General features: G+C 31.8%; 2 protein-coding genes across 4 annotated transcripts; one reads left to right on the forward strand and one right to left on the reverse strand.

The window, feature by feature from the left end:
* Positions 1-1,545: 1,545 nt before the first annotated feature.
* On the reverse strand, positions 1,546-21,153 carry LOC108906818 (casein kinase I). 3 transcript variants are annotated; one of them, XM_018710218.2, is made up of 10 exons: positions 20,648-21,153; positions 13,463-13,615; positions 12,800-12,850; positions 11,243-11,476; positions 10,984-11,132; positions 10,783-10,897; positions 9,103-9,542; positions 6,690-6,770; positions 3,437-3,543; positions 1,546-3,307 (listed from the first exon to the last, which is right to left on the reverse strand). In XM_018710218.2, exons 2-10 carry the CDS (start codon positions 13,518-13,520, stop codon positions 3,256-3,258), a joined length of 1,287 nt encoding a protein of 428 aa, XP_018565734.1. In that variant the 5' UTR covers positions 13,521-13,615; positions 20,648-21,153; the 3' UTR covers positions 1,546-3,255. The 3 variants fall into 3 exon arrangements, with proteins under 3 accessions (XP_018565734.1, XP_023310609.1, XP_018565733.1); XM_023454841.1 differs by having other exon boundaries at positions 3,437-3,630; XM_018710217.1 differs by lacking the exon at positions 13,463-13,615 and having other exon boundaries at positions 3,437-3,630.
* A 993-nt stretch (positions 21,154-22,146) lies between these two features.
* On the forward strand, positions 22,147-26,516 carry LOC108906830 (cyclic AMP-responsive element-binding protein 3-like protein 1). The gene is made up of 6 exons (XM_018710240.2): positions 22,147-22,595; positions 24,022-24,209; positions 24,267-24,463; positions 24,677-24,874; positions 24,929-25,154; positions 25,238-26,516. Exons 1-6 carry the CDS (start codon positions 22,497-22,499, stop codon positions 25,980-25,982), a joined length of 1,653 nt encoding a protein of 550 aa, XP_018565756.1. The 5' UTR covers positions 22,147-22,496; the 3' UTR covers positions 25,983-26,516.
* Positions 26,517-27,018: the final 502 nt, after the last annotated feature.

Below are 27,018 nucleotides of genomic sequence, written 5' to 3' on the forward strand. Positions count from 1 at the left end.
TTTCTCTCTAGCTCGCGTAATTTTTGAGATATTCAATTTTTTTCTTCAGGAAAGCAACTTACAAAAATAGCGGACTACATCGGCATTTTCTGCGGAGCAAACTACAAACTACATACGGGTTGCCATATTTAGACGGCATTCTAAATTTTTGAGAATATTCATGAAAAGTATCGTAAAAAAAATGCGTTTCAAAAGGTTTATGCAGCCAAGTATACACACGAATGTATTGTGTGTTGCCTACCTACCAAATGCTTTGGAACCAAAGGGAAAAATATAAAAAATCTGGAAAACTGGCAGAGCTAGAGAGGAACTGATGGCAGTTTTGGATTCATCAGGGCCGTTAGTGTCTACCTGAATTTTTTTCAGAATTTTCAGAAGCCTAAAAATTTTTGAGAAAATCGATGGACCATCGATTTTTTTGTCCGAAACATTTTGGGTTCAAGGAAAATTCTGAAATAATTCCTCCAGACCATAACGGTTCTGGCAAATACAAAACTAAAACGAATTTCTCTCTAGCTCGCGTAATTTTCGAGATATTCAATTTTTTTATTCAGGAAAGCAACTTACTAAAATAGCAGACTACATCGGCGTTTTCTGCGGCCCAAACTTGATACGAGGTGCCGTCTTTAGACGGCATTCTAATTTTTAGAGAATTTTCACGAAAATTATCGTGAAAAAATTAAAATGCGTGGCTAAAGGCGATTTTAGGAATTATTATGCAGCAAGTATACAGGTATGTATTGTAGGTTGCCTACCTACCTCAAATTTTTGAACTGGAAGGAAAAATATTAAAAATCTGGAAAACTGGCGGATCTAGAGAGGAACTGACGGCAGTTTTGGATTCGTCAGGGCCGTTAGTGTCTACCTGAATTTTTTCAGAATTTTCAGAAGCCTAAAAATTTTTGAGAAAATCGATGGACAGTCCATCGATTTGTTTGTCCGAAACATTTTGGGTTCGAGGAAAATTCTGAAATAATTCCTCCAGACCATAACGGTTCTGGCAAATACAAAACTAAAACGAATTTCTCTCTAGCTCGCGTAATTTTCGAGATATTCAATTTTTTTTTCAGGAAAGCAACTTACTAAAATAGCAGACTACATCGGCATTTTCTGCGGAGCAAACTACAAACTACTTACGGGTTGCCAAATTTAGACGGCATTCTAAATTTTTGAGAATATTCATGAAAATTATCGCAAAAAAAAATGCGTTTCTAAAGGTTTATGCAGCCAAGTATACACACGAATGTATTGTATGTTGCCTACCTACCAAATGCTTTGAAACCAGAAGCAAAAATATAAATTATCTGGAAAACTGGCGGAGCTAGAGAGGAACTGATGGCAGTTTTGGATTCGTCAGGGCTGTTAGTGTCTATCTGAATTTTTTAAAGTTAATTTATTGTGGCTGGTATTTTACCGACAACGTTAAGGGGTAAAAAATACATAAAACAAAGATACAGCACTTTTATTTAGTAATTTGGATTCAACAATTTATACATTTACAATAAATTTGAAACTGCAAAATGTAGAAAGAATAAAAAAACAATCTATGGAAGATTATTATATTGCGGGAATAATTTTCAAATGCTTATTATATACATAACAACATACAAGAACTAAGTTGAAGTTTGGAGTTTGCCGAGTTTTCTATATCCGAGTTGCACAAAGGGCATAGAAATAAGAATACAGTGTGTTCTAACATTCTATATTTAATAATAGCCACAAAAGAAAATATATGTTGGCATATCGCAGAATCGCAAGTTTTATATTGCACTAAGACTTGGAATCTGCACACACAGGTCAAAGGAGAGAAAAAGCAGTCGATCAAATTTTACTTGAGATCAACAATAAAGCAAATTTTTACAATAATGCTTAATCACAACGGTTCTTCCAGTATATCATACTGAACAGAAAAAGGGCAACAAACTAATGAGCTGAAAAACAAAAATTCACCCCTTGCTATTCAATATGATGAATATATTTAGTATGATATATATATATACAAAAGAAAGCTTTTAGAGCTACGATTTTTTCTTATCTTTGATGCCTGGAGCCAATAAATAATACAAATATGGACAGAGTAGACCTCTTAGCTGCAGTCACTTTCAGAAACGTGGAACATACGCCATATTTCAGAACAAGGTATAAAAAATATAGCCCTCAAACCAAACCATTTCTTAAGATCAGATATTTTGGAAATAAAATAATTTTCAACGAATGTCGAATCTTTTTAGGCGACCAGTTTGTATTTTCCATAAATATTAATCATAAAATATCTTACTTGGATATTGCGTCAGTGACTTTGGGCAGCTTATCTCAAAAAATGGTATATTGTATGTTTATACAAATTTGCAGACCTAACTTTTTTCTATCTCATTTTGGAACACTGTATAATATACAGGGTATTAGAAAAAAATTGGAAAAGTTAAATAGACAAGTAGTCAACATCCAGTCAGAGATGATTTTTTTTTATATACAAGTACGACAGTAGGATGCATTTTCTACTACGCGACTCGACATGGCTTTAATTTTCAGAAAAATTGGTTCCCATTCCACATTTCCAACATTTCACTTCCCCTCCGTACACAAGTATATATAATATACACTATATATTTTAAGAGACTGGATACTAAAAAAAAACATATAAACTAAATGTAGTAAAACTACATTATAATACTGATCGACTTTAAAATGTTTAAAAAATGAACGAATTGAAAAAATGACTCGTTACAAATTGGTCAACTCTGTGAAAATTGTTTATATACAGTTCGATAATAAATTTACATTGTTCAGTATGAATTCACTTTTACCGTTATCAAACATACTTAAAACTCGGCCTTACTCGCAAAAAATCAACAGCGGATTTTCATTTATGAGTAAAATTATAAATAATTGTTAAAACATGTTTACTAGAACACACACTAAACTAAAGTCAAAAATATTATAATTATATAAAACATTGTATTTGGTAATTATAATAAATAATGAGTGATAAAATGATACGTACGTTAACAAAAAAAAAAAATAATAAGGAAAGTACAGAACCGACGAGTAAGGCTTCTGTAAACATTCACAGATATGGTACGACTTACTTGTATCTTAAGTTTAATTAAGGCTAACCTATAAATTAGCTATTTAAATAGTTCAAGTAACAGGTTGACATTGGTCTTCTCACAACTAAAGTCAATTTAAAGTCGCTGCACTACTGTGGCCGCACGGCAACAGCGTGAGGTGTTGGTCTGTCTCACTGTATTGTAGTCATTTGGTACGAACACCTTTCTTCTTCTTTCTTTTGAAGAAGCAGCAGCACCTGCGGAAACAAATGCTCTCAACAAATTGCATTTTTCAATTAAAAACATTTACGAGCTTTTTTTAAGTGAATATTGAAATTTTTAATATATCGTAAGCGAAAGGGCAACACAGACATACGAGTACGTACTTAGTCTCATCGACGAGTTCAAGTTCCTGAGGTTGGGTAATGGGCGTGTTGCTGTGTCCGGCAGTAGGGTCGTCAGCGTTAAGCTCGCCGTTGGTTGAGCTCACCACCTGCACAGAACCGTGACGGTCAGCGGGAGTTAAGTTGCCCAAAGTACTTTGCTTTGACGCTTCAGGCCACGCGTTTGTTTTGTTTGTCTATAAAAAAAAGCCAATTACTCGACTCGCTAGTTGCTTAATCTATTGCGACTCCTGAATATTTCCATAATAATAAAATAATCTATTAAATCCAAACGGCATTTTATACATAGTCTTGCTCAGGGAAGATCCTGAATGCAAACGTTCGCTCTCATTACGATCGAACCGTATCTCAGACTCTAGTTAAGGGATTATATCACATTGAAATTTTTTTTTTTATTAGCTTAAAATACGCTAAAACATTCCGATTCATAATCAAAAACTTTTTTGCACGAAAAAGACAGTAAAATAAATTTTTCCGAAGCAATTCGAAAGCGTAAAAATAGATTTCAATCGTCGATACAGCATTTTTGAATTTCGTGCACGTAAAAACGCTTATAACTTACCGATCAACGAGAAAATACTTCAATTTTTTTTTTTTATAATCAATCGATTTTTTTGTCGAAAATTCGAATTTTTGTTCAAGGTCTCGCCAGATCGAGAATAAAAATTCCTAAAATTATGACTGTGTGTACGTCACTAGCTAAGCTGTAGTTTATGAATAACATTTCTTTACGCTTTCCGATAGTGATCCAGAGGACTTTTACTGCGCGCCGCGGAGGACCTTTGAAAAATTTAGTTTTGTTCATGCGCTCCTACAGCCACCATTTTCCAATGAATTTTCAATAAAAAATTATTTTCTTACTCCTGAAGAGTTGCTTAATCGATTGGTGTTCATAATTATAAAAGAATTATCAAAAAAAATTTTGAAAAAACCCTTTTTTTCGGGCTCCAAAGTGACACAACCCCTTAACTTAGTTTAGAAGTGAATTTATGGGGCAGAAATAGATTAGTTTTTTTTTTCAGGTTATTTCTAGTGAAAAATCTATCAAGACAAAAAAATACAGAAAGGGTGTTAACTTAAACTAGGACTCAATTTTTTGTAAGGGTAACCTAAAACTTATTTTTTCTCAATTAAATAAATAAGTGAGCTATAAATGGTTGTCTAAACTGCACTTCAGCCCCGACTTATCTTAAACGCGGTGGCAGATAAAGAAACTGTAATGTGCAATGTTGGTTGCCTAAGCTCAGCGCCAACATTTTTACCAGCACTGAAATACAGTGTTTTGTTTTATCGGATTTAATTTTATACTATACTTTAAATAGGTGTTTAATGCATAGCATAGGCGTACAGTCTTCAATAATGATCACATGCCACGTGACCAGTAATTTTGTTTGGAACCGTTGACAATTAAATTTCAATAAAATTAAAACGGGAAGATCCAACATTACATTAAAACACAGCATTGTTTCACCGACTGGTGATTGGCGTAATTTTACATAAAATTATAGTAAACCAATCAGCGATCGCATTAGCTCGAGCGTAGATGTTACGGAGTTTATACAAGGAATGAAGACTCTTATGGCTTATACAAATTCGGATCCCGTTTTACGACCCAAAGTAAAGTTTAAGGAGTCGCAGCTGAAGCGCCGATGGACTGGAGAGTCAAATAATGAACTTTGAGCTTATGTCACACGTAATAGATAAACGGAAGGACTTATTTAATATTTATTAAGAAATAGGTAAAAAAAATAGTCATGTTTATATAAACATTGTTATTTTAAATTTCTCGCGCAACTTTTACATACATCGGGGCCTGCTCTACGCGACCCAAGAAATAGCTCACTTTTTTCAACTCGGAGTCTACACTTCTTTATAAACTCCATGGTAGACGTAGTGGTTTGTCATTGTCCATTGTAAATGAATCGGTAATATTGCTGGCGCTTAGATCTCGGGACTTTTTCGACAGTATCAGCAATGCAATGTTGGTTGCCTGAGCTCAGAGGTACCGGAACTGAAATACAGTGTCCTGTTTTATCAAGTTTAATTTTATACAGGTATTTACTGAAGTGTTTCGAGTAGTATACGTGTACAGAGCCTTCAATAATGATTACAAGTCACTTGACCAGTAATTTTAAATTTTGGTAAAATTAAATCTTTAATGGATAACCTCATGATGTCATGTAGTTATAATTTGGCGGGAAATTCAAAATAAGGAAATGTGCCCTGCACACGATTCTTCCCTTCCCGGAAAGTTCCCATTTTGGAAACTTACCAGTGGCCCGTCTCTAATTAAAACGTAACATTCCGTTTCACCGGTTGTGATTCCTGTAATTTTTCACGAGATTCTGTTCAACCAATAAACAACCGCATTTTCTCAAGCGTACACGTAGTGGTTTGTTATTGTTCATTGTAAACGAATTAGTAATATTGCTGGCGCGAAGATCTCGGGAGTTTTTGACAGTATCAACAGTGCAATGTTGGTTGCCTAAGATCACTGGTCACTTGACTTGTAATTATTTATGATGTAATGATTTTTCTTTCTACTGTTTTTCTTAAAAGGCCTTAATATAAGTATGACTCATATTCAAAGTTACACCCTCCATTTAGACCCCGTTAAAAACTGCTGGTCTGTTATTCTTTAAGACGCAGTTTAGCAAAAAATTAAAAAAAAAAAAATTCAAAAAGTTACACCATTATTGATTTGCCACCCCTTTTACATAATGCATAATTTGCCCTCGTTAGGATCAACCCTGGCTTTATTTAAGCGTATGTCCTAATAATCCTCGACAAAGACAATGTAAAAATCGATTAATTCCAAATATTTGCTACCAACTCAACCATTCACCCAAGCAATGGTGAATTTTGCCCACAAACAAAATTAATAATACCAAAGAAAGTAAAAACTAAGCATTAGTTCTAATCTTCACTGCAATTAAAAAAAAATTAGAATATTGATTAATCTTTCTATCAACGTCAATTACGTCCTAAACCCAAGCATCACGTCTTTATCGGCAACTAAGCAATTTAGCACTTAAACCTATATAATTAGTAGACCTCGACAAGCCACCTATACTCAAAATGTATACTCCTACGAACTTAAAAATACCTCTTGTAAGTGAGATATCAAAAGCAAAGCTTCTTCTTCAGACCACACGTCCTGTCCGTTAATTTAAATTTAATAAAAAGTGTTATTAAATTTACTTCGGTAAAAACAAACAAATGTAAATAGCTTTACCTTAGCTAAAGCATGTCTCTCACGATTCGGTGAAATTACCACCTCGTGGGCCGTCGTTGGCAGGGATCCTACGGGCGTGCTCTGGAAAAGGAAAAATGTGAACTTTATCGATAGTAAAAAAAAAGAACAAAGAAATTAGCCAGAACAACTAATAGCAGTACATTCAAGCTTTCAATATATTCTGGATAAAAATGCAATTTGTCTTGCGATAAACAGAACGCAACACTTAGCTTTAACGTAGGCGGAAAGTGTTATACTGGTTGCGTTGCACTATTATTAGAACGTTAGGTAATATTCAATCACGGTTCTGGAAATAACTAGTTAAAATGTTTTTTACTTTATTTGCAATATTATATACCGTCATAATACAAATCTTGGAAAATACATTAATGTACTTAAAATAGAAACACGTAGTACCAGTATGTAAATAATTTTAAATTTTGCATCGATATAACTAAATAGTGTTCAAATCTGTGTTATTCCAAAAAACAATAACACGATTTCACTTGGTAACTAGCGATAATACATAATTGCTATGAGTTTGAATACTCGTCCCCAATACGTACAGGATAATCTGTAATTATGACTTAGCAGCTGCAGTAATTTTTTACTTAATTAAAAAACCAAACTTTTCAAAGGTTTATAAGCAATCTACAGGGTGTCCCATAATTAGTGTGCAATACTTTAGCAGTAGATTCTATGAACAAAAATAAGATTATTTTTTCCTATAAACAAGGGTCGAAAAATCCTAAAGGAGCTACGCCCACCCCCAAAAATGGCTTCAGGAGATCATATTTTTCAAAATATTTCCAAAACCAGTTAATGTATCATTATGAATCTTGGTATGTTGGACATTCAATAAATGTTCAAACAAACTACATGAAAACTGTTTTTTGCATGTCAAACAAACGTTTGTTTACTTGAATTAATTTGACATGATAATTAAACTCAAATTTTTTCCATTCACTTTACGGTGCTGTATTGACATTAATCTAAAGAAAAAAATAAAAAATGCAAAATTTTAATAATCCCGAGCTAGCAGACATTCATTTTGTGTATAGATTTTGTAATGGGAGAGCACTGGCGCGCACTGGGAAATATTCGAGCCACGCGTCAAAACTAATCAAATAGTACTGATTTTTTTTTTATTCTTTCCGAAATTACCTGTACTATAATGTTCCGGTGAGGTAACTGGAATATATGCCTAAAATTTTTTCAAAACGGCCCAGTAATCTCAATCTCAAACTCGATCATACGAAGTTTGACATAGTCGGTATATAAAAATGAAAAAAACAGGAAAATTATGTACTAAAGGCTGCCAAACAAAAAAAAAAATCAAACATAAAACATATTCCTAAATCATGAATCTAGACCCAAAACATAACCTCAAATTTATAAACCTTAACCTAAAACGAACATACTCAATTTTTCTAAACCTGCGAGTATAAATCCATAAAAATGGTACTTTTGAGTGTACAACCAATATTTTTGCATAACTTTAACTCAAATTCATAGGAAGTTGACCAGGAAACCTTAAAAAAACCTAATCTCTAAAACCAAAATAACTAAGTTAAAAATTCACAGAAACAATATATTTTCTTCAACAAGATATTCTGCAATATATGTTTTCTTGTATATAACTAAAATTTAAACCCATAAAATGTAACCTTAAACGACTAAAACCTAACCTCATATGTTTAAAATTTAAGCTAAAAATAAAAAAAGCAAACAAGCCAATACAATTTACGAAAAAAAAATTCTTGAACCAAAATTTTGCAACTGTGCAACACAAACCTAAGAACCTTGTAGCCTAACCTCTAAATTTTTTCATTTTTATATATCGAATATGTCAAACTTCGTATGATCGAGTTTGAGGCTAGAGATTACTCGGCCATTTTGAAAAAATTCTAGGCATATATTCCAATTACCTCACCGGAACTTTATAGTACAGGTAATTTCAGAAATAAAAAAAAAAAATCTGTACATTTGATTAGTTTTGACGAAACCCGAATCGGGGGCAACCTGGACGTAGAACTGGTCTTGGAAATATTTTGAAAAATATGATTTCCTGAGGCCCCATTTAGGGGGGCGTAGCTCCCCCTTAGGAAGCATTTTTCGACCCTTGTCTATAGGAAAAAATAATCTTATTTTTGATTGCATAATCCACTGCTAAAGTGTTGCACACTAATTATGGGACACCCTGTATATTATTTTTGTCAGAAATAACTACCACCCTGTGTGGGTTGAACACTAGCTTCTACAATTATTATGGTGTTAGTAATACCTTTGCCGATTTAGTTTTTACAATATTTGAAGGAGGCGCATTTCTCATTTGCTGCAGAGCATGCAAATTTGGAGGCTGATAAAAAAAATGTTATAATTTCTAAATTCTATTCAAATCGAAACCGCTTACCATCGTCTTTCCTGACCAATCGTATTCGCCGTCATCGGTGTAGCCTTTCTTATTGAACAGTCCGATAAAAAGATTCCTTAGATACTCGTAATCGGGAGTCTCGAAAAAGTCTAATCTTCTAACATATCTCAAGTACGTGGCCATTTCTTCAGGATGACCTTCACATAGAACGTCAATCGGTGTAGCACGTTTGGTATCCCCGATTTTCTGGTAGCGTTCCTTCAATGTGTCAGCCTTCAAACCTTGCCAAGGCAACGAACCCCTCAAGAAGTACATGAACATGTGACCTAGGGCTTCGAGATCGTCCCGTCGTGATTGCTCCTTGCCTAAATGTGTATTAATGGACATGTACCTTGCGGTACCGGTGAGGGACTTGTGTTCTCTATAAGGAATATGCTTATTCGTTTCAAGCTCAATATATTCTTTTGCTAATCCAAAATCTACACAAAAACCAAATTGTTTTAGTCGTTTATCATCACAAGAAGCCACAATATTGCACGGACAACATCAAAAAATAAGGTTTTTACTTCGCAATGTTCTCTGCAATGAAATTTGGTCCAAGTAATAAAAACTCAGTCAATCGCGTTGATGTTACGTGTAATACTGGTGCTCTATTTAACACAGGAAGTATTTGCATTTGTCGGTGGCGGATACAATTATAAAGTAAACAAAAGTATTACAAAATGAATTTCGCAATTCGTAATCAGCGACGACGAAAACCACCGTATACCAAATTTGGCGTGAGTGTTATTTTTTGAAAATTTGGTCGGCCATTTTGGATCCGCCATCATGAATTTTGCAAAATTGACCTGGGATCCGTGATCAGCGACCCTGAAAACCCCTCTATACCAAATTTGGCGCGAATCTGTAATTTTTTGAAAATTCAATTCGTTCCGACCTTAATTGACCCGTTTTTTGAGGTTAGAAAATGAACCATCAATTCTGATTGAGGATTCACATTCGACGGGGTCTTAACCACATAAATGAACATTTGAATATAGAAAAAAATTTTGTTGTGCTTTTCCTAGAACTATTTCGTGAATTTTTGCTATTTTTGAGCTGGTTTTTGAGGTTAGGTGATTCCTGTGATGTGATAGCTCAATTCTGACACCACATTCATGATCAGGAGGCAAAAATACTATGGAAAACAAATGTCGCATGAAAAGTACAGACAACTTTTTTTTTGTGTGGCCGTGTTATTAAACAAGACTAAACTGAAAGAAATAATTAAAAAAATTCATCAATTAGAAACAAATTCACCATAATAACAGTAATTCAACTTATTGATCAAAATGATGCCTTAGATTTATTCAAAACTGTAGTAAAAAGTTTCCAAAATTATGAAATTAAGAATTAGGCAACTATTTCCCAGCAAACTACACTTGAAACCTGCTTGCAGTTTTTGTAAATGAACAATACGCAGGGTTTTAAGACAAATTCAATAAAAATATATAGTGTGTAAAAACGTAAAAACGCTGCTATAAACAACCCTGTATGTATATTAAAAAATAATTTTGAAACACAGTATATTTGAATCCCCTCAACATTTATTTCAACATTTTTTTGTATCTCCACTAATAACAGAGCAATTGTACTGTGCCTATGCCGCCTTGATTAGACATATGAAAAATGTTTGTAGTATCATTGAATATCGTTTAAATTAAAAATCTCAGTTCTTACCTATAATATGAATAATTTTTTCCCTTTTTGTACTGCTACGACCAATTAAGAAATTCTCCGGTTTCACATCCCTATAGATAAGATGTCTCGAGTGGACGTATTCAATTCGGTGCAACTAGAAATAAACGGAAATATATTCGCGCCACTTCTACTCGAGCAATATTTTCATTTTATACGTTCATGTAGCATCGGTTTACTCACCAACTGAATTGCAATCATAAGGACAGTCTTCAGTGAAAATTTTCGTTCACACATGTCAAAAAGATCTTCCAGGCTTGGCCCTAAAAGTTCCATGACTAACGCATTATACTTCCCACATGGTCCGAAATAGTAAACATCTGGGATACCCTCTGAAAAAGTAAATGCATCCACTATAAAAAAAAAATATGTAATTAAATGAAAATATATCTTTAACAAAAATAATTGATTAACTATCCTTTTTTTTATGTTGGTTACTCACCATGGCTTCCGAGCAACTTATAAAATCTATATTCCAAATGAAGCTGGGGCGCTTTCGACTTCATTGGTTCCATTTTGATGGCGACATGTTCGTTATTGTACAAATTTTTCCCTAAACGCAGTTCGCCAAAGTTACCACAGCCAATTTTTTTACCTACTCGGAAGTTCGGACCCACCATAAGCACCCCGGAACTGGAGTTGACGCTGTGGCGGGTACTATGTGATTCATTCGCACCTGCAAAAAAAAAAATCTTATCCTTCCAAATAAAACGCTCATTTGTACATTTGCAGTTGATCTTAATAAAAAAACAATGTTAAGCAGAGTTGTCATGATTCTAATCAACTCATTTTTTTTAATCATAATTTAAAACAGACAATTTTACTAATGGTGGACTAAATTACATGTTGAAAACACTATCTTGATAGGAATTGTGCGGCATACAAGTAATAGCTGATTGATTACGGAAAATAAATACTTTTTCAATGACGATCATTATTGATAGTTTTTTTAGATTTCCACAGGTCTATTTTCATATTTGTAAGGAAATCTTCATTAGATATCGCACCGCTGGATGTTTTAAACTTACTAGTAGTTAAATTATTAGTGATAATAAATAGCTCTTATAAGTCTTTCCGATATCAATTGAAAACCCAAGAGAATGACAGTATATACCAGGTTCGGTCGCTGACGCAGCAACTCAGCATTTAAATATTTGAGAAACTTGTTCTCATATTTATTTGGCCATACCCATATACAGGTCTGGTCGAACTAAACGTAGAGGTGGTAGAAATGTATACGTCCAGTTGAGAAAACGAAATGCAAACACAGCTGCATTGATCCACTGGGAAATAAATCTCAGCCGCTGACAAGTGGTCGACAAATTGCCCAGCAGTGCAGTGCAGCAATGTGGGATTTGGTGTGATTCATTTAATTTTAATTTATTATAGGTACCTTCTATTAATCATTTATATTACAATTGCGAAAGGGAGAAATAAGAGGGATATTGTGTTTACTAATATTATTACAACATGGCATTTTGGAGACCTTTTGAAACGGAACAAAATGAAATTTACCATCAATATAATAAAATTGTTTCAGGACATAAATAATTAAAATATGTTGTTGGCCAAATGAACATATAATAGAAATTTTCTGCACATTATATACAAATTATTATAATTTTTTACCTTACATGTTCAATTGACTTCGGAAAGACATACCATTTAACTGCTCTATTGTTTTCACTGCTTGTTGCTGTGTTTTTGTAGGATCGAATGGAAAAAATAATGCTTTAAATACTATCAAAAGTACACATTTAAATATATTAAACATTGTAAAATTTCAAATAAAGCCACTTCGCCCTATAACTATTTCAGTTGATTTTTTAAACACCCTATATTAAAAATAGAAATTTTCCTGTGGTGATGTGATTTTCTTGAGAAACAAAATTTTTTATGAAGAATGACCTCAATAATAACTTTCAAGTTTAAGGTTAGGAATAATTTAAATACCGAGCAAAGTAAAATGTATGTGGTGTTAATATGTGTTTTTACTTACCATGACGCTTTGAATTTTTCTGTTTCTGGTCCACTTTGTCCATGGTGCTATCTGAAACAAAACAGAACAAGTATTAGTTCAATGAACACAAATTATTCTAGTTATATGTATCTTCTCAGTTGGTCATAATATTGATACATTTTGGTTAAAAAAATAGATATGTTTCAGTAGAATAATATTTATTTATTAAAAATCTACAGGGGACAGGGGTATTATAAATAGTTTTATGTAATTGTATATTTTCATAAAGATAAAAATTAAAAATTCAGAAACAAGTTATGATAAACAATTAAGGTGTGAAATTATTTCATATTATGCAAATGCTATACATATTGCAGCCTAATAAAAACAAAACAGTGCTTAAATAACTTTAAATAATCAAAATTGAATTTTATACTTGGGTTGGTTAATCACAAAGAAATAAGAAATTAATGAAAATTTCATAAAAGGGAAGTGTTTTAGAGTTATAATTGCTTTTGTAATTACTGTATCATTTTGGCCTAGTTCCATTTTATGATCATCGCAAAAAAAACTAATACAAAATCTAGGAAGATAAATAATATATCTGCAATTTCAACAAATTCACAAACTAGATGGGTAATGGATGACTAAAACACTGTAGCAAGGGAATCTAAATAAATTCGATTAAAAACATTTACTTACTATTATTTATCCATCTTCCCATAAACTGCTGACGCATTATGTGATTGTGCTTTTCCATAATCCAAAAAAATCGTCATAAAATGTTACATAAGCTGACTACAAAATGCGTACCGTTTGCATTTCATTTTTCCAAATAAAACGTCACAAAACTAACTGTTATATAAAAAAAAATAATTGAATATGGTGTATTTAAGATAATTGTATTATAAAGTTGCCATTTGAGAACATGTAATAAACAATACTCTCCAATCTTGAGATTAGATAGTAGAGGAACCCTATACGACAAAAACTGTCTCATATCTCTCTCTGATATGTATAATCTCAATTCTATACTTGTGATATCGATAAATTTTGCTAGAATGCCGCAAATATATTCAATAAAAGGATATTAATTGTGGCAATGTAATGAATGAAATTAAAGTACTGAGAAAAATGTGGCAAATAATTGCAAACATTAAGGTAATTTGCAAAAAATGTGAAAAACTTCAAGAGCTGGCTTATGTGCAGCGAAAAACATTCACTTTAGTCTAAAAGAAAAAAAAATTGTAAATCGAAAGTGTGGGAAATATTTTTAGAAATGTAACATTTCAATGTTCATTCGTTATTTCCTCTTGACCAACGTTAAATGATAACAAACAATGAACCCTGGTTATTAATTAGGTCAATAGGGCTACCAGCTAATAATACCATAAAAATTATCTTGGCAAACGTAAGAAAAAAGTGATACTAATAAAACTAAACGCATTTCTTCAACTCTAGTCAGAGAAATCGATTTTATAATTAAGTTACATCTGAGAGGGTTTCGCGAATTTTTTCGTGTGGCATAAAAAATCAAGGTTAGCCGTGTAAGCTCAGGTAGACGTGCAGAGGTGAAACCCCACAATTGACATTAACTCCATATCACTGCTTCATAATAAAAGAATGTATAAAATATATTAATCAAGACAAAAGTGCGTGAAAAAGTACGTTTCATGAAACAAATGAAATTCGTATAATTGAAATCGACTACCTAAATATTTTAATTCACGTACGTCAAAGCAGCCGACAAGATGTTGTGTCGTATCATAGTCTGTTGATTGCAAGCTTTTAGGGAATAGGCACATAAAATATTCAAAGCGTGGATATGTTATGAACCCCCTGGTGAAAATAGACCTACTAATGACTCATTTGTTGCATATAATAGTTGTAGCTGTCGCCAATATGCCTAGGAAATATTATTGGTGGTCAAAAAATATTTTAAATAATATTCCCGTATTTCATTCCATTCCATTTATTTCAAAATATGAATGTGATAATAACAACAAAATAATAAGGAACACGAAGTTTTGCAAGTATTAGTTAAGTGTAAAAAAGCGTCAGAAATTATCTCAAATGAAACGGAATAAATATTTTCTGAATAATTTCAACAAATTAACTGGAACTGCACTCTGAGCAAAACTTTGTAAAGTAAAAAAATGGCGAATTTATATAATATTTAATTTTATAATAATTACAGTTCAGTCAAAAGTTATCGAGATAATATAGAAACTAAAAATAAGGCATAATTTCTAAAATTATTTTTATCTGCAGTAAAATTGCAAATGGATTCCGTAAGAAATAAAAATGAGATAATAGATAAATCTCGACGTTTTATATATTTAACCATAACAATGTTATAGACCTTCGCGTGTCTGTATCTAAATACGTCTTTTTATCATCAGTACGTTTTCTTATTAACAACTTGTAATATTCTAGTCATTCAAATCTAATCAAAGTTGAATACATTATAATAAGCCTGGATTACACTTAATTATTGTTGAGCCCACTGATACCATTTTCATATAAGTGCACTTTTAGAAATCTAGTCGTGAGTTGCGTAGGTACTTTAGTATAATAATTGTGCAATAATAATTTTGAACAACTGTTATGGTTATTTGTTATCTAAAATTAAGGTTAAAGCAGCAGCAAAATTATCGAATTGTGTAGACATTAGAATAATACGAAATTTTTTTATACATACGTGATATATTTTAAGTATTACAGATCTCCCTCAAGTTTTTGAGCACATTATTAATATCCTAAGGAAAAGGTAAATGAGAGCGTCGACTGAATTTTTTGAGAATTAAATTATCACATCGGCCAAAACAAACAAGTGAATTGAATGTTCAAGTATAGAAATTTTGTTATTTTAAAAATGTTGAGGTCAACAATCGATCAAATTCCTCCGATATCTAATGTGCGGCCTGGGATTCCTCGAACTCCTCGACTAACTGCCTTGCAGATGTGTCACTAAAGTAGAGTTGCTTTCGAGTCAATCACTTAAGTGCCGAGCATGAGCACCTATTTGCAAGGTTTATCTTGAAGCGTGTTAAAAGCAAGACAACAATGTGCCCTATAATAACAACTGGATTAATTCAGCAATTCAAAGTCAATATTTTCAATACTTTTTTTTTCAACTCTTACTAGTTTTTCATCGATAGCCTTTAGACACAATATGAAAAGGAAGCAAATCAATTATCTTCACTAAATAAAGAAAATATAAGGTAATAATTACGTTATTCATCTTCTCTTAACGGATGATAAATTTTATAATTAAATTTTATGGTAAGGAGAAATAAACTGGGAAGTGCAATAACCGCGCAAACTTGCCATGCCAAAAATAAATTTGGGCTATAAAAATTGCAATATAATTTTATGGGTACCAAAACATCTTAGAAACAAATATAGTTTGAAGAAGATATCAATTTTACAATTCGATGCCACTACAAAAACTCGATCAACTGTTAAAAATACAACTAATCGTGGTTAGCGGACGTCAAAGTAGGCGGAAAAGAATTAACATTCGAAGAAAATAAAAAGTTCAGTCAATGTGATGAGACTAGCGAAATAGTCTCATCCACCTTTTATATGCCTGGTGTTGTATGTTTAGTTCCCCTTTTCCACCATAAACTAAACAATTCTTGTTTTATTAAACCCATTCGTGTGTTGCGGTTTCCATTTTCAAAGCTAACTCATTACAGGACTGAAATTAGTTGTTCGGAACAGCAACTTTAGTCAATTAAGCTAAAAGTTCTTTGTCGTACCTACCAACAAGCAAAACGGAGAAAACTATATTATTACATGAAAATACTAAGTACACGAAAACTACTGACCTAAACTTAAACAAATATTAATTTACATACACTTAGATACATTTCCTATATCTGCAGGGTAGTCCAGAACTGATGATTCCCCTTCAAAATATATAAAATGATATATATATATATATACAAATTTCCGTCTATATATATAGACGGAAATTTGTTTCTAAAAAGCCGTAGGTATTGCTAATTTCCGAGCATAGTCAAAATTCAGAATCTTAATCTACTTTTTCATTGAGTATATATTTTTTTTAATAAATGTGGAAAGTTTGCAGAAAAATCATATATCTTTTGAAAATAAAAAAAGTTGGGAAAAACAGGACAGAAAAATGATTTATGAAACACGAAATTTAAACTCAAATAATTATAAAGTCATGCCATGAGGGTCCCCTCTCGAGGTTTCCTGTTTGTTCTTTCCGCTTTCCTGTAATGGCAACCATCTGCTCCGGGTCACCCTGTCCATTAATTATAAACGAAATCAATTGGATAATTTCGCGAAAAGGGCAAGTTAAATTTCACTTTTCGCGTTACTGTCATGTTTTTTTGGGTAATGTAGTAGCTAACTCCGTCGCCATCGTGTCATGGATCGAAACGCGTGGGAAGGATGAATAATTTATCCCATCCGGATAAGTTACATTATCTTCGACTTTCAGGATAACATATACGGAGTCGATATATCGCCCATTTTAAGCTTCCTAGGCAGAAAAAACGTCACAATTTCCAAATAACTCGCAAAGATAATAAGACCGCAAAAACCACAACAGAATTTTAAAAAATAAAAAAGTTCCAGACTTTTCATATAATAGGTAGTAACGAAATTAGAAAGCATTGTAATTTTTTTCAGAAAATAGTTAAATACGTAAATTAAGCCTTAGATAAACGAAGGAACATTTTAGTAGCCAACAGACTTGATCAACTTTTGAAAATGGTTCGACGTGTTTAGGGACTGGTCTAGATCAATAGCGGCTGAATTTCAATTCGATAAAGACCTGTTCCTAAAACACCAATTAATTTATGCACCTTTTTCAATCCTTGGAAAAAGGGCTGACGTCAATAAGGTTATTAGACCAAGACGGAAAAGGTGCAAGTTCAACATCTGCACCTAAGAACTCGCTCTTGGGGAGGGCACTGTTGGGGTATTTATAGCAAGAATTGTGACAAATAAAAAAGCAAACGCTGATATGGATAAGAACATGGATGGGAATCATTTTTTAAACATTCAGTAATGTACATTCAATTTCATTGATAAATTCAAAATATCTTTCAAAGCCGAATATTAAGTCAAAAATTATATTTGTTGTTAAAAAAGCTGAATTAATTACGTACTTACTATTTTAATTGACCACGCGACGAACAGATATTTTTTCAATATATTGAATGTCAAAATGCAACAATTAAAATAAGTGGCACTTAATTATTATAATTCAGTAATTACTTTAATGAAATTAACTGCAATTATTCCATGTAGACAAGTGTCACTTTTAAACGTTGCCCGAGTTTTTACGATTTGTTATTTAAAAAGAGAAATTATTACGTTACTAAAAAAGACAATTAATATTTTCTTTCGATCGTAAATTAAAGTGAACAATCACCCAAGCCGGTCCAGAATATTAATAACATTTCAAGAACATAAATTCGTTATTAACTTCAAGGAATACAGCATGAGTTTTAGAAAACGTGTACGGATAGTTTTTAGCGAAATTGAAGCACAATACAACAAAAAAAAGGCGGATCATTGACATCGTGCAATTAATTTCATACCACTTGGATAAAAAGTTATTTTACGAGATACGTAAATGTTAAAATGATTTAGAGTATTCTAAATTTAATTCCTGTTTTAGTGATGCATAACCAGCAAAAATATATTATGAATAGTTAGTTTTTACATTAGTTTTTCTTACTTATATGTGACGAATCATACCCAAAGGCATTTTATGGCTAGTTAAAATACATGCACACCGTTAATTTTCCAAATATCTTTAAAATGAACGATTTCACAGCTAATAAAAGTAAGGCTTATCCATAATAGTATTTATCTATAATTATTCATTCCCTGGAAATGCAAATGTGAGTGTATGTAAAAAATTTGTAGCACTATTAATTAATAACAGATAAGATTAATTGTTCCTTTATTAACTATTAATTTAACTGTTGCAAATTACAAATTTGTCTCTCTCAGTTTCCGGATGTAAACTATATGCAATCTCCACAAACGTATTTTTTGTAGGAAATCTAAACAGGGGTCAATATTCAAATCAATTTCATGGAATAACCCGTAAAACATGCAGGTAACAAATGTCTTAGAAATAGCATAGTAATTATACAATTATTCCTTCATCTCTCACCTTTTGTTCGATAGATATTCGATACATGATGTCATATAACCGTCATACAAATCAACGGCTTGAGAAGGATGGGACTATCAACTTGGAAAGTAAATTATACACAGGCAGAAATCAAATTCTGCTCCAATCTCGTATCAGATAACCTTCTTTAAATATGTCTTTTACGCAATTAAAAAGTCATTTACGGCTGCCGGTACTGACCGATTAGATGCAATGCTAAAATATCCGCGAGTAATGAGTTCTTAGTTTACTGGAAAAAATACAAATATGATTGATGCAACAAACGTAACAACAGGAATGCGCTATTTTTGGAGATTTTACATTTATTCACGGGTCGTATTAAAAAAAAATTATTGAAAAGTATATTACGTCAACGCCCAATCCATTAAAACCTACTTCAACCCTACAGCCGCATAGTAAAACTACCTGTTCCTACATGTTCAAACAAGTTGAATCACAACAATTAATGATTCTTCACACTAACCGTTAAATTTTCGTAATTTCACAAATTCTGTTAATCATTCTATTAATCTCAAGCGTTTATGTTGTTAGATTAGCGGATTTATTGAAAGATTTGTTAAGAATTACGTAAATAGTTAACTTTTTCTCCCAATACATTCTTTTAATCAAGTGCAATGTATCACTGTGCATACTGTAAAATGACTTTAATTGTCGGATAAAATATGCAACAAAGATTTATCCCTTATGAATATTATTACAATTATCTCGTATGTGATTTCTGATTCCAGGACAACTAAGAAGCAAGGTCACATAAATCAAAGACGAGAATTATAATTAATAAGATTAATTGACAAAATTGTTGTACAACTATCATTTTTCTTTTATCAATAGTGATCCACCCTTTGCGTTTATATCAAGCATAAAATATTAAATAATTTGGACATACTTAATACTCATGACGTCGTTACAGTACACCTGCAATTAACGATTACTTAATTAACTACCATGTTAATTATTGTTTCTAAATAAAGTAATCCAAATCTATAAATTTTCTTTCATTTAATTAATATATATAGACAGGAATTAGCAGTATCAATCCTCTGACAGAGGCAATATATTTATTATTTTTAATGAGAATAACAATTATGTTACTTTATAATACTGGCAGGAATTGTTTCTGAAAACTGAAAATACCTAAAAAACGCAGTCAATATTTTTTTCGGCATTAAATGTTTAAATATTTATTTATTTATAAAAGTGATCTTCCTTAATTCAAAATGGTATAAAATCTAACCTCACAAAATTGTATTTATTATAAATTTTCATTTATTTTGACGTTCGATATGAAGTGATAATAGGGAAAAAGATAAATAAAACTTGGATAAAAACCTTCGATCTGAGGAGTGAAAATGTGGAGTACAGTGAATAGCAAGATCAAGATAAATGAAAATAAATAAAGTTATCTGAGCAATTATCATTAGATTGCTGCAAAAATATCTTGTGTAGAAAATGATTTATGATTGGGTAAACCTTCAGAGTGGATGAAAAAGATAAATGGCATAAATATTTACTAATAAAATAGACAAAACTAGAATTTGTTAATAGGAAAGTAATTGCAAAATGAATTGCAGTAAAAATGAACAAGTTTACATAAGATATTGTGAGCTGGTATAGTTTCTTGTTTATCTGTTTAGTAGGTAGTTGACTCAAAAATTATGAATTTATCTTACACTACAGCATCAACACAAAAAGTTGCTTACCTTTTTCAATGCTTGGGAAATATGCTATAAATGTTTATTAATCCAAGTAGAACAAAGCATAGGAGCCTTAAAAGAAAATTGTGTTTCATAAAATAACGTTTAGGTATATCACATCTTGTATTATCACAGTTATTTCACAAATTCCAAGAAAGTTTATGTTTCAAACACTAGGCAGTAAGTCGTAGGTGCACAGGGATTGCACTAATAAGAAGTACATTAATTACAAAATTTCTTCAGGTTGATAAGTTCTCTTGAAATGTCATTTCAATTCCATATTCCGTGGTTAGAATTATGAACGGCTAACGCCATTACTCACTCAAGACCCGGTCAACGTCATTTAAGATGGAGAAAATTTCTAATGTCCGCCACAAAACACAAACAAATGCACATCAACGAAACACAAGTGGAAGTCCACTACACAATCTATCCTAAAACGATCATTCTAATTCTAAGAATGCACCATATTCACGCACTCTTCCTCACAGAGAGTGTGCCGTACCATTGACTTTAGGTCAGAACTTTTCTGAGCATGCGTCAAACCAATGTTTCCGATGTCATTTACATACAAAAATAGAAAAATGATCTTTTTTGCTTTCTTTACATTTTATGGCGATTTTTACCGGTATCTTCATTAGTCATCAAATTGTTCAATCTTCATAAAATCATTATATAAAAAAACGTATGGAAAATAGAAATCGAGGCGTGGTGATCATATGTTCCGTTGCCATGGCGACCATTTGACATGATAACTAAATTCAAATATTACCGCTAAAATTATACTATACGTGACTACCCAATAGTGCGCGTTTTATAGCTTCTAATATCGATTTACATTGTATAATTATATACAAATAACTATTACTAACTAAACAAACGATAAAGTAAATATAATACTCATTACAAGTAATGTATTAATACAATGACAAATTAAGTTCACACGACTGTCCACAAATAGTAATACCAGATGTAATTTAATACTTATAAACAAACAAAAGTAAAAAATTATAGAAACTGGTGCAGTTTCGATCTGTAAAATATTTATATTCTTCGTTTTTTTAATGGAATCAAATCTATAATCAAATCAAAAATTTATTCTAGAAACTGAAACACGTACACTAATTAAATATTATTATTTTAAATACTCTCACAAATTTATAAAAATCAAAAACATATCTACTGAAATATTTTGTATGCATATAGAATACTAAACTTTAGTAAATCATAAAAAGTTATATTATTTCTTCACAGGTAGTTTAACGTAAAATACGAATACGGTTTTGCCTTAACTTTTTACATTGACAATGAGAGAGAAGAATATCTACATAGGGAGATATGGACGCGGACTTGTTTCTTAATCAGTCTTCGATGATTCACCGAGTTATGCAAGAACACGAGAAAGTTTAATTACGGTCCTGCATTAGAAGGACGCTTGCGCAGATGCTTATAAATAAAAATTTCTTGATAGCTGGCAATATGGAATTGGAGTATAAAAAATGGAAGTAGTAGGGACGTAATTACGCCTTTCGAAGAGGGTGCACGCTGGTGTATAATTATACTGCGTAGGTACAGAACCTCCTAAAGTCACTATTACCGAGAAAACCCCATGAATCATAGCGATTTTCGCTTTTGGTTTACTCTATTTCAAAACAAAACAATCTGTCCGTCAGGTGCGGTGTATTATTGACGTCACTACTTCCACGCTGGCTCTTGCAGGGTGTAGTACTCTACTTACTAGAAAAATTAAATGAAAATATTGTGACGAAAAAATCAATAACAGACTCTAACAGTGCGAGCAACAATTTTAAAAAGAATTTAAGTATGTGTGCATAAATTCAAGTGACCGAAAACAATGAACATAAATGATTTATTGAACTCTAGTGGAGAGGAGATTGACGGCGCTATGGAAAACATGGACGTGTCGTTAAACTACGAAAATCCTGAACTAATGGTTAGTAATCGATTCGTAATTATTCCAGATTAATTCCTATTCATTAGAGCAAAAAAAAAGAGATAAATAATGAATGGATGATAAATCTACGCTCTTATAAAATACGCGTCAAGTGCAAAATGCGTTTTCAGAAAAAAGTATTCTGCATTTTTTCGAAACAGTCCCTTTAAAAAATATCATTTTCGAACTAATTTTCATGGAATACTAAAAAAAGTGCATTTAAAGTTCAACACATATTGCAACAAGTAACACATGTCACTCAAAAGTACAGTTAATTTCCCTTTGTTAATTATAACAGAAATTTAAACAACTTAACGTATTTAAAAAAAAATACTTTCAATGGAAGAAAACGTTGATATAATGTTGTGAAATAAATACAGTCAATTTGAAAAATATTGTTTTTCTATATTGGCCTATGTACATATACCCATATTTTTCAAAAACATTTAAAATTTATTGCATCAGCTTACTACATACGTAGTCTAAAATGTGTAAGCAAAGGTCTCATTTCTCCAATTTTTACAATGTGTTTAAATATTACAATCCATATTGTAAAAGTAAAACCACATGGTCAAATCATAAACAATATGGTGCATATTTGAAAGCAGCTTCATTTAAAATTAATGATTTATAAGTCAATATTTTCAAAAAAGAGTAATTTTTGTGCCAGCTCTAAGCAATACAAGCATATTTTTATTTTTTTTTTTTAAGAAAATTATAATTTTGTGGATGCCACATGCTAACTATAATTATAATAACATTAAAGAATTTGAATGAAATTGTAGAAAAACTCTAGCCTCTTCTGTAATAATAGTTTTGAAAATGTAATAAAACGCAAGAGAATATTTTTAAGAAAGGAATTTTGGTATGTCCCACTTTACAATTTGTTTTATAAATAACATAGGCATAAGTACTATGCACACTAAGATTAAATAGTTAAACATTATATTTAAACAATAATTTGCTTTTCTGTATATGATGAACATTTTTATTACAATCTGATGCAATCCGTGCGTAACTAAACCGAACATTTTTGGATTTTACTACTTATACATTTGTTTTTTATTAATTTGCAAGTTTAAGGAAAAATACTTTTAATAATTTTGTTATGTATTATGAAACTACTTTTTTTTACTCTGTTTATTAGCTTCTGGATACAATTAAACTGATAATATACTTATCTCTATATTAAAGAATTATTATCTACCCATTTATTAATTGTTACCATAGCTCTCATATTAAAGAATTTTAGTGATTATTTATCAATTTCTCATCATAAATATTATAACTGTTCAACCAAATTTTAACATTTCAGTTATAATAATATAATTTTCAGAAAAGCAAAATTAATGTTAATTTAATCCTTCTGCTGTTTACAATAAGTTTAAATATTGTTTTTTCTGCAACAAAAATACTTTTTTTCTAGAGTTCAGAATTTTTTGATTCTGTATTATCCCTCGAAAACAACTTAGAAGATGGTTTTTTCTCCAATTTCGAGGATGACATAAACTTATCAAGTGATGTTAGTTCTCATACAGATGAAGTCTTATCGCCACGAAGTCTTTATTCTGAGAGTGACAAGAATAGCACTTGTACAGAAACGTTAGATGAATCGTACGTAACGTTATTACGGATAGGATCAAGGGGAAATTACATATAATTTAATTCTAGGGCTTCCGTCTTAAGTAGTATTGATGGTTTTGACGACCCAATGTTGATGTCTTTATTAGAACCTATCCCGAATGTCCAATTTGAAGCACAAAGTGTACCTGCCATTGTAAAAACTACTATTCAGAAGCAACCAACAAAAATATTAATTCAGAATCCAAATAATAAGAAGTTCATTGCAAAGCCTATGATAAACGCCAGTAAGTATTTCTGTATCTAAATAATTTTTTTATGATGCACAATTTGATGTCAAACACATTATGTTGAAATTCTGATTGCAGACAAACTGTGTGTAAAGCAGACTACCGTTATTATGCGTGATTCAGTTTTTCTACCATATGTTGTCTTAGCGTTACAAGTATAGCTTTAATACTAAGTAATGCAAGTTGCATTAAATGATCTATTGCTTTTAGGTCAAATTAAAAAGACTCCCCTGAAAGGCAAACCCCAAATTCTCAAGGTGCAACAAGTAAATAATGGAAGACCCCTACTTCTACCTTTAAGTGTGAAAGGTATAAAAATACTGAACACCTCTGCAGATGTCGCTGCTTTGTCTGGAAGCCTAAAAAGGCGTAAGATTGAACCTGCAGCTCCTATTTCTCCAGGTGAAGGTAAATATTAAAGAAAGAAATCTTCTCAATTCACTTACTTTTACCTGTTATCAGATGATACCAACGTGGTATCTTCCACAAATCAATATCCACCACTTAATTTAACGGCTGAAGAAAAAAGACTGCTGGCCAAAGAGGGCATTCAGCTTCCTTCACATCATCCCTTGACGAAAAATGAAGAGAGGGAGCTAAAACGCATCAGGAGGAAAATCAGGAATAAGATTTCAGCACAAGACTCCAGAAAGAGGAAAAAGGAATATGTGGATGGACTAGAAGAAAGGTAAGTCAAAATTACTATTATGTTTCGGTTTTGCGCATTGATTTCCAGTCCTTGTATGTGTTTAATTTTTTTAATCCTTGCAGAATTAAACGTGGTTCTGAAGAAAACAAAAACCTTTTGCAACGAGTTCGAGAGCTCCAAAAGCAGAATAAAACCTTGATTGCACACGTAAGCAAACTGCAAGCTTTGATATGCAATTCAACAACATCGAAAGCTACTCCGTCTACTTGCCTAATGGTAGTGTTGCTCTCCGCACTTTTGGTGACACTGCCAAACATGAAATTGTTTGAAAATAAACAAATATCTACGGAGCAAGAACAGGGAGCAATTCGGAGGTCCCTGTTAACAACCGAAGATGATAGCTTGAACATGGAGGAGTTCTTAGTTTTCAAAGACGACGATAACGAGTTTGAAAATAAATTTGCTGAAGAGGCTCTCGATATTGAGAACTCTACTGAGAAAGAGTACATGAAAATGTTAGAAGAGATGAGCGCGAAATATGAGGGGATTCTCTCGGAGAAGAACAGCCCCAAGATGGGTTTGTTCAGTAGAGTTATCGAGTCCGTCAAGAGCTTCCTTGAAAAAGACAAGGCGGAATTGTTCGGAAAAACCGATTATGGAGGGTACCGCAACAAAAAAGGGTTTGTTGAACCGGACGTCGATGAGTATATACCGAACCTAGCAGTGGATGAAGACCCGCCTTCGAAAAGAAAAAAATATACGACGGATGAATATCGCGGTCCAGATACTACAACAGTACACAATGAAAGATTTGTTTCAACAACAATGAATACCAATAACTTTGGTATAAATACAAAAGACAAATAATATTTGGTGCTATTTTTTGTTATACAGAATTTAATAATTCTATTAATAGATTTAAATTATCTTCAAAATAATTGTTTAGGTAACAATATTTATGTTTTCAAAGAAAAATTTATTGAACGTTATATTTTGTTTGCAGTTTTATCTTAAAAAAAAATGTTCCTGTAATTTATAATTTTATTTTTTTATCTAGTAACTGTATGTTTGCATTCCATTTATTTTGAAGAAATCTTAATTAAGTAGGTTTGTGAAGCTTATTTATATTTGCAAAATATTGTAATATAAATTTGGGTAATTCAGTTTTCTGAATTTACACAGAATTTTTTGCAAAGCACTTTGCAAACTTGCTATTTGCAATGATTTTCAATAGTATTTGTTTTGTTTGTAAGAAGTTTAATTAAGTGTATAACGCATCATCATCATGTATGTACCACAAAAGTTAAGAACATTAATACAGTCCAAGTTTCTATAGATATATTTAGATTAAGTATAATTTTTATTGTTTGTCATATTTAATATATTACATATACAAGTTACTGCGCCTCTTTTATTTACAAAACCTTCGGTCACAAATAGGAGTTAGATTATGCTGTCGTAAGTTACAGTAAATTGTTAAAAAATATATATATTTTATATAATAAAAATATGTTCACTTTTGCTATTAATGGAATAATTGCAGACGATACAGCTCTAGCGAAATTGTCATTTTCCTAAAGATTATTTGAAATTGTTTTTCCATTAGACTTATAATTAACAAAGTGCAAGAATAATTAACAAATGGAAACAATTTTACAACAGTTTATGTTTTAGAAACTATTACCAAACATTTACTTACTTGACTCACCATCGCTAGAAATTGAGGAAATAGAATAATCAAAACTGTCTATATCTACATCGTCGGAAAGATCGTCGATACTTGACTTAATCATTTTTTTACAGTTTATAAAATTTTTGTAACAAGGATTATTGCATAGACGCATTACATACTGTCATGAAAATTAGACATAACTAGATATTGTTTTTGGCGCTAAAGAACTTC

This window comes from Anoplophora glabripennis, unplaced genomic scaffold (genome assembly GCF_000390285.2).
Source record: "Anoplophora glabripennis isolate ALB-LARVAE unplaced genomic scaffold, Agla_2.0 scaffold5, whole genome shotgun sequence".
Classification (NCBI taxonomy): domain Eukaryota; kingdom Metazoa; phylum Arthropoda; class Insecta; order Coleoptera; family Cerambycidae; genus Anoplophora; species Anoplophora glabripennis.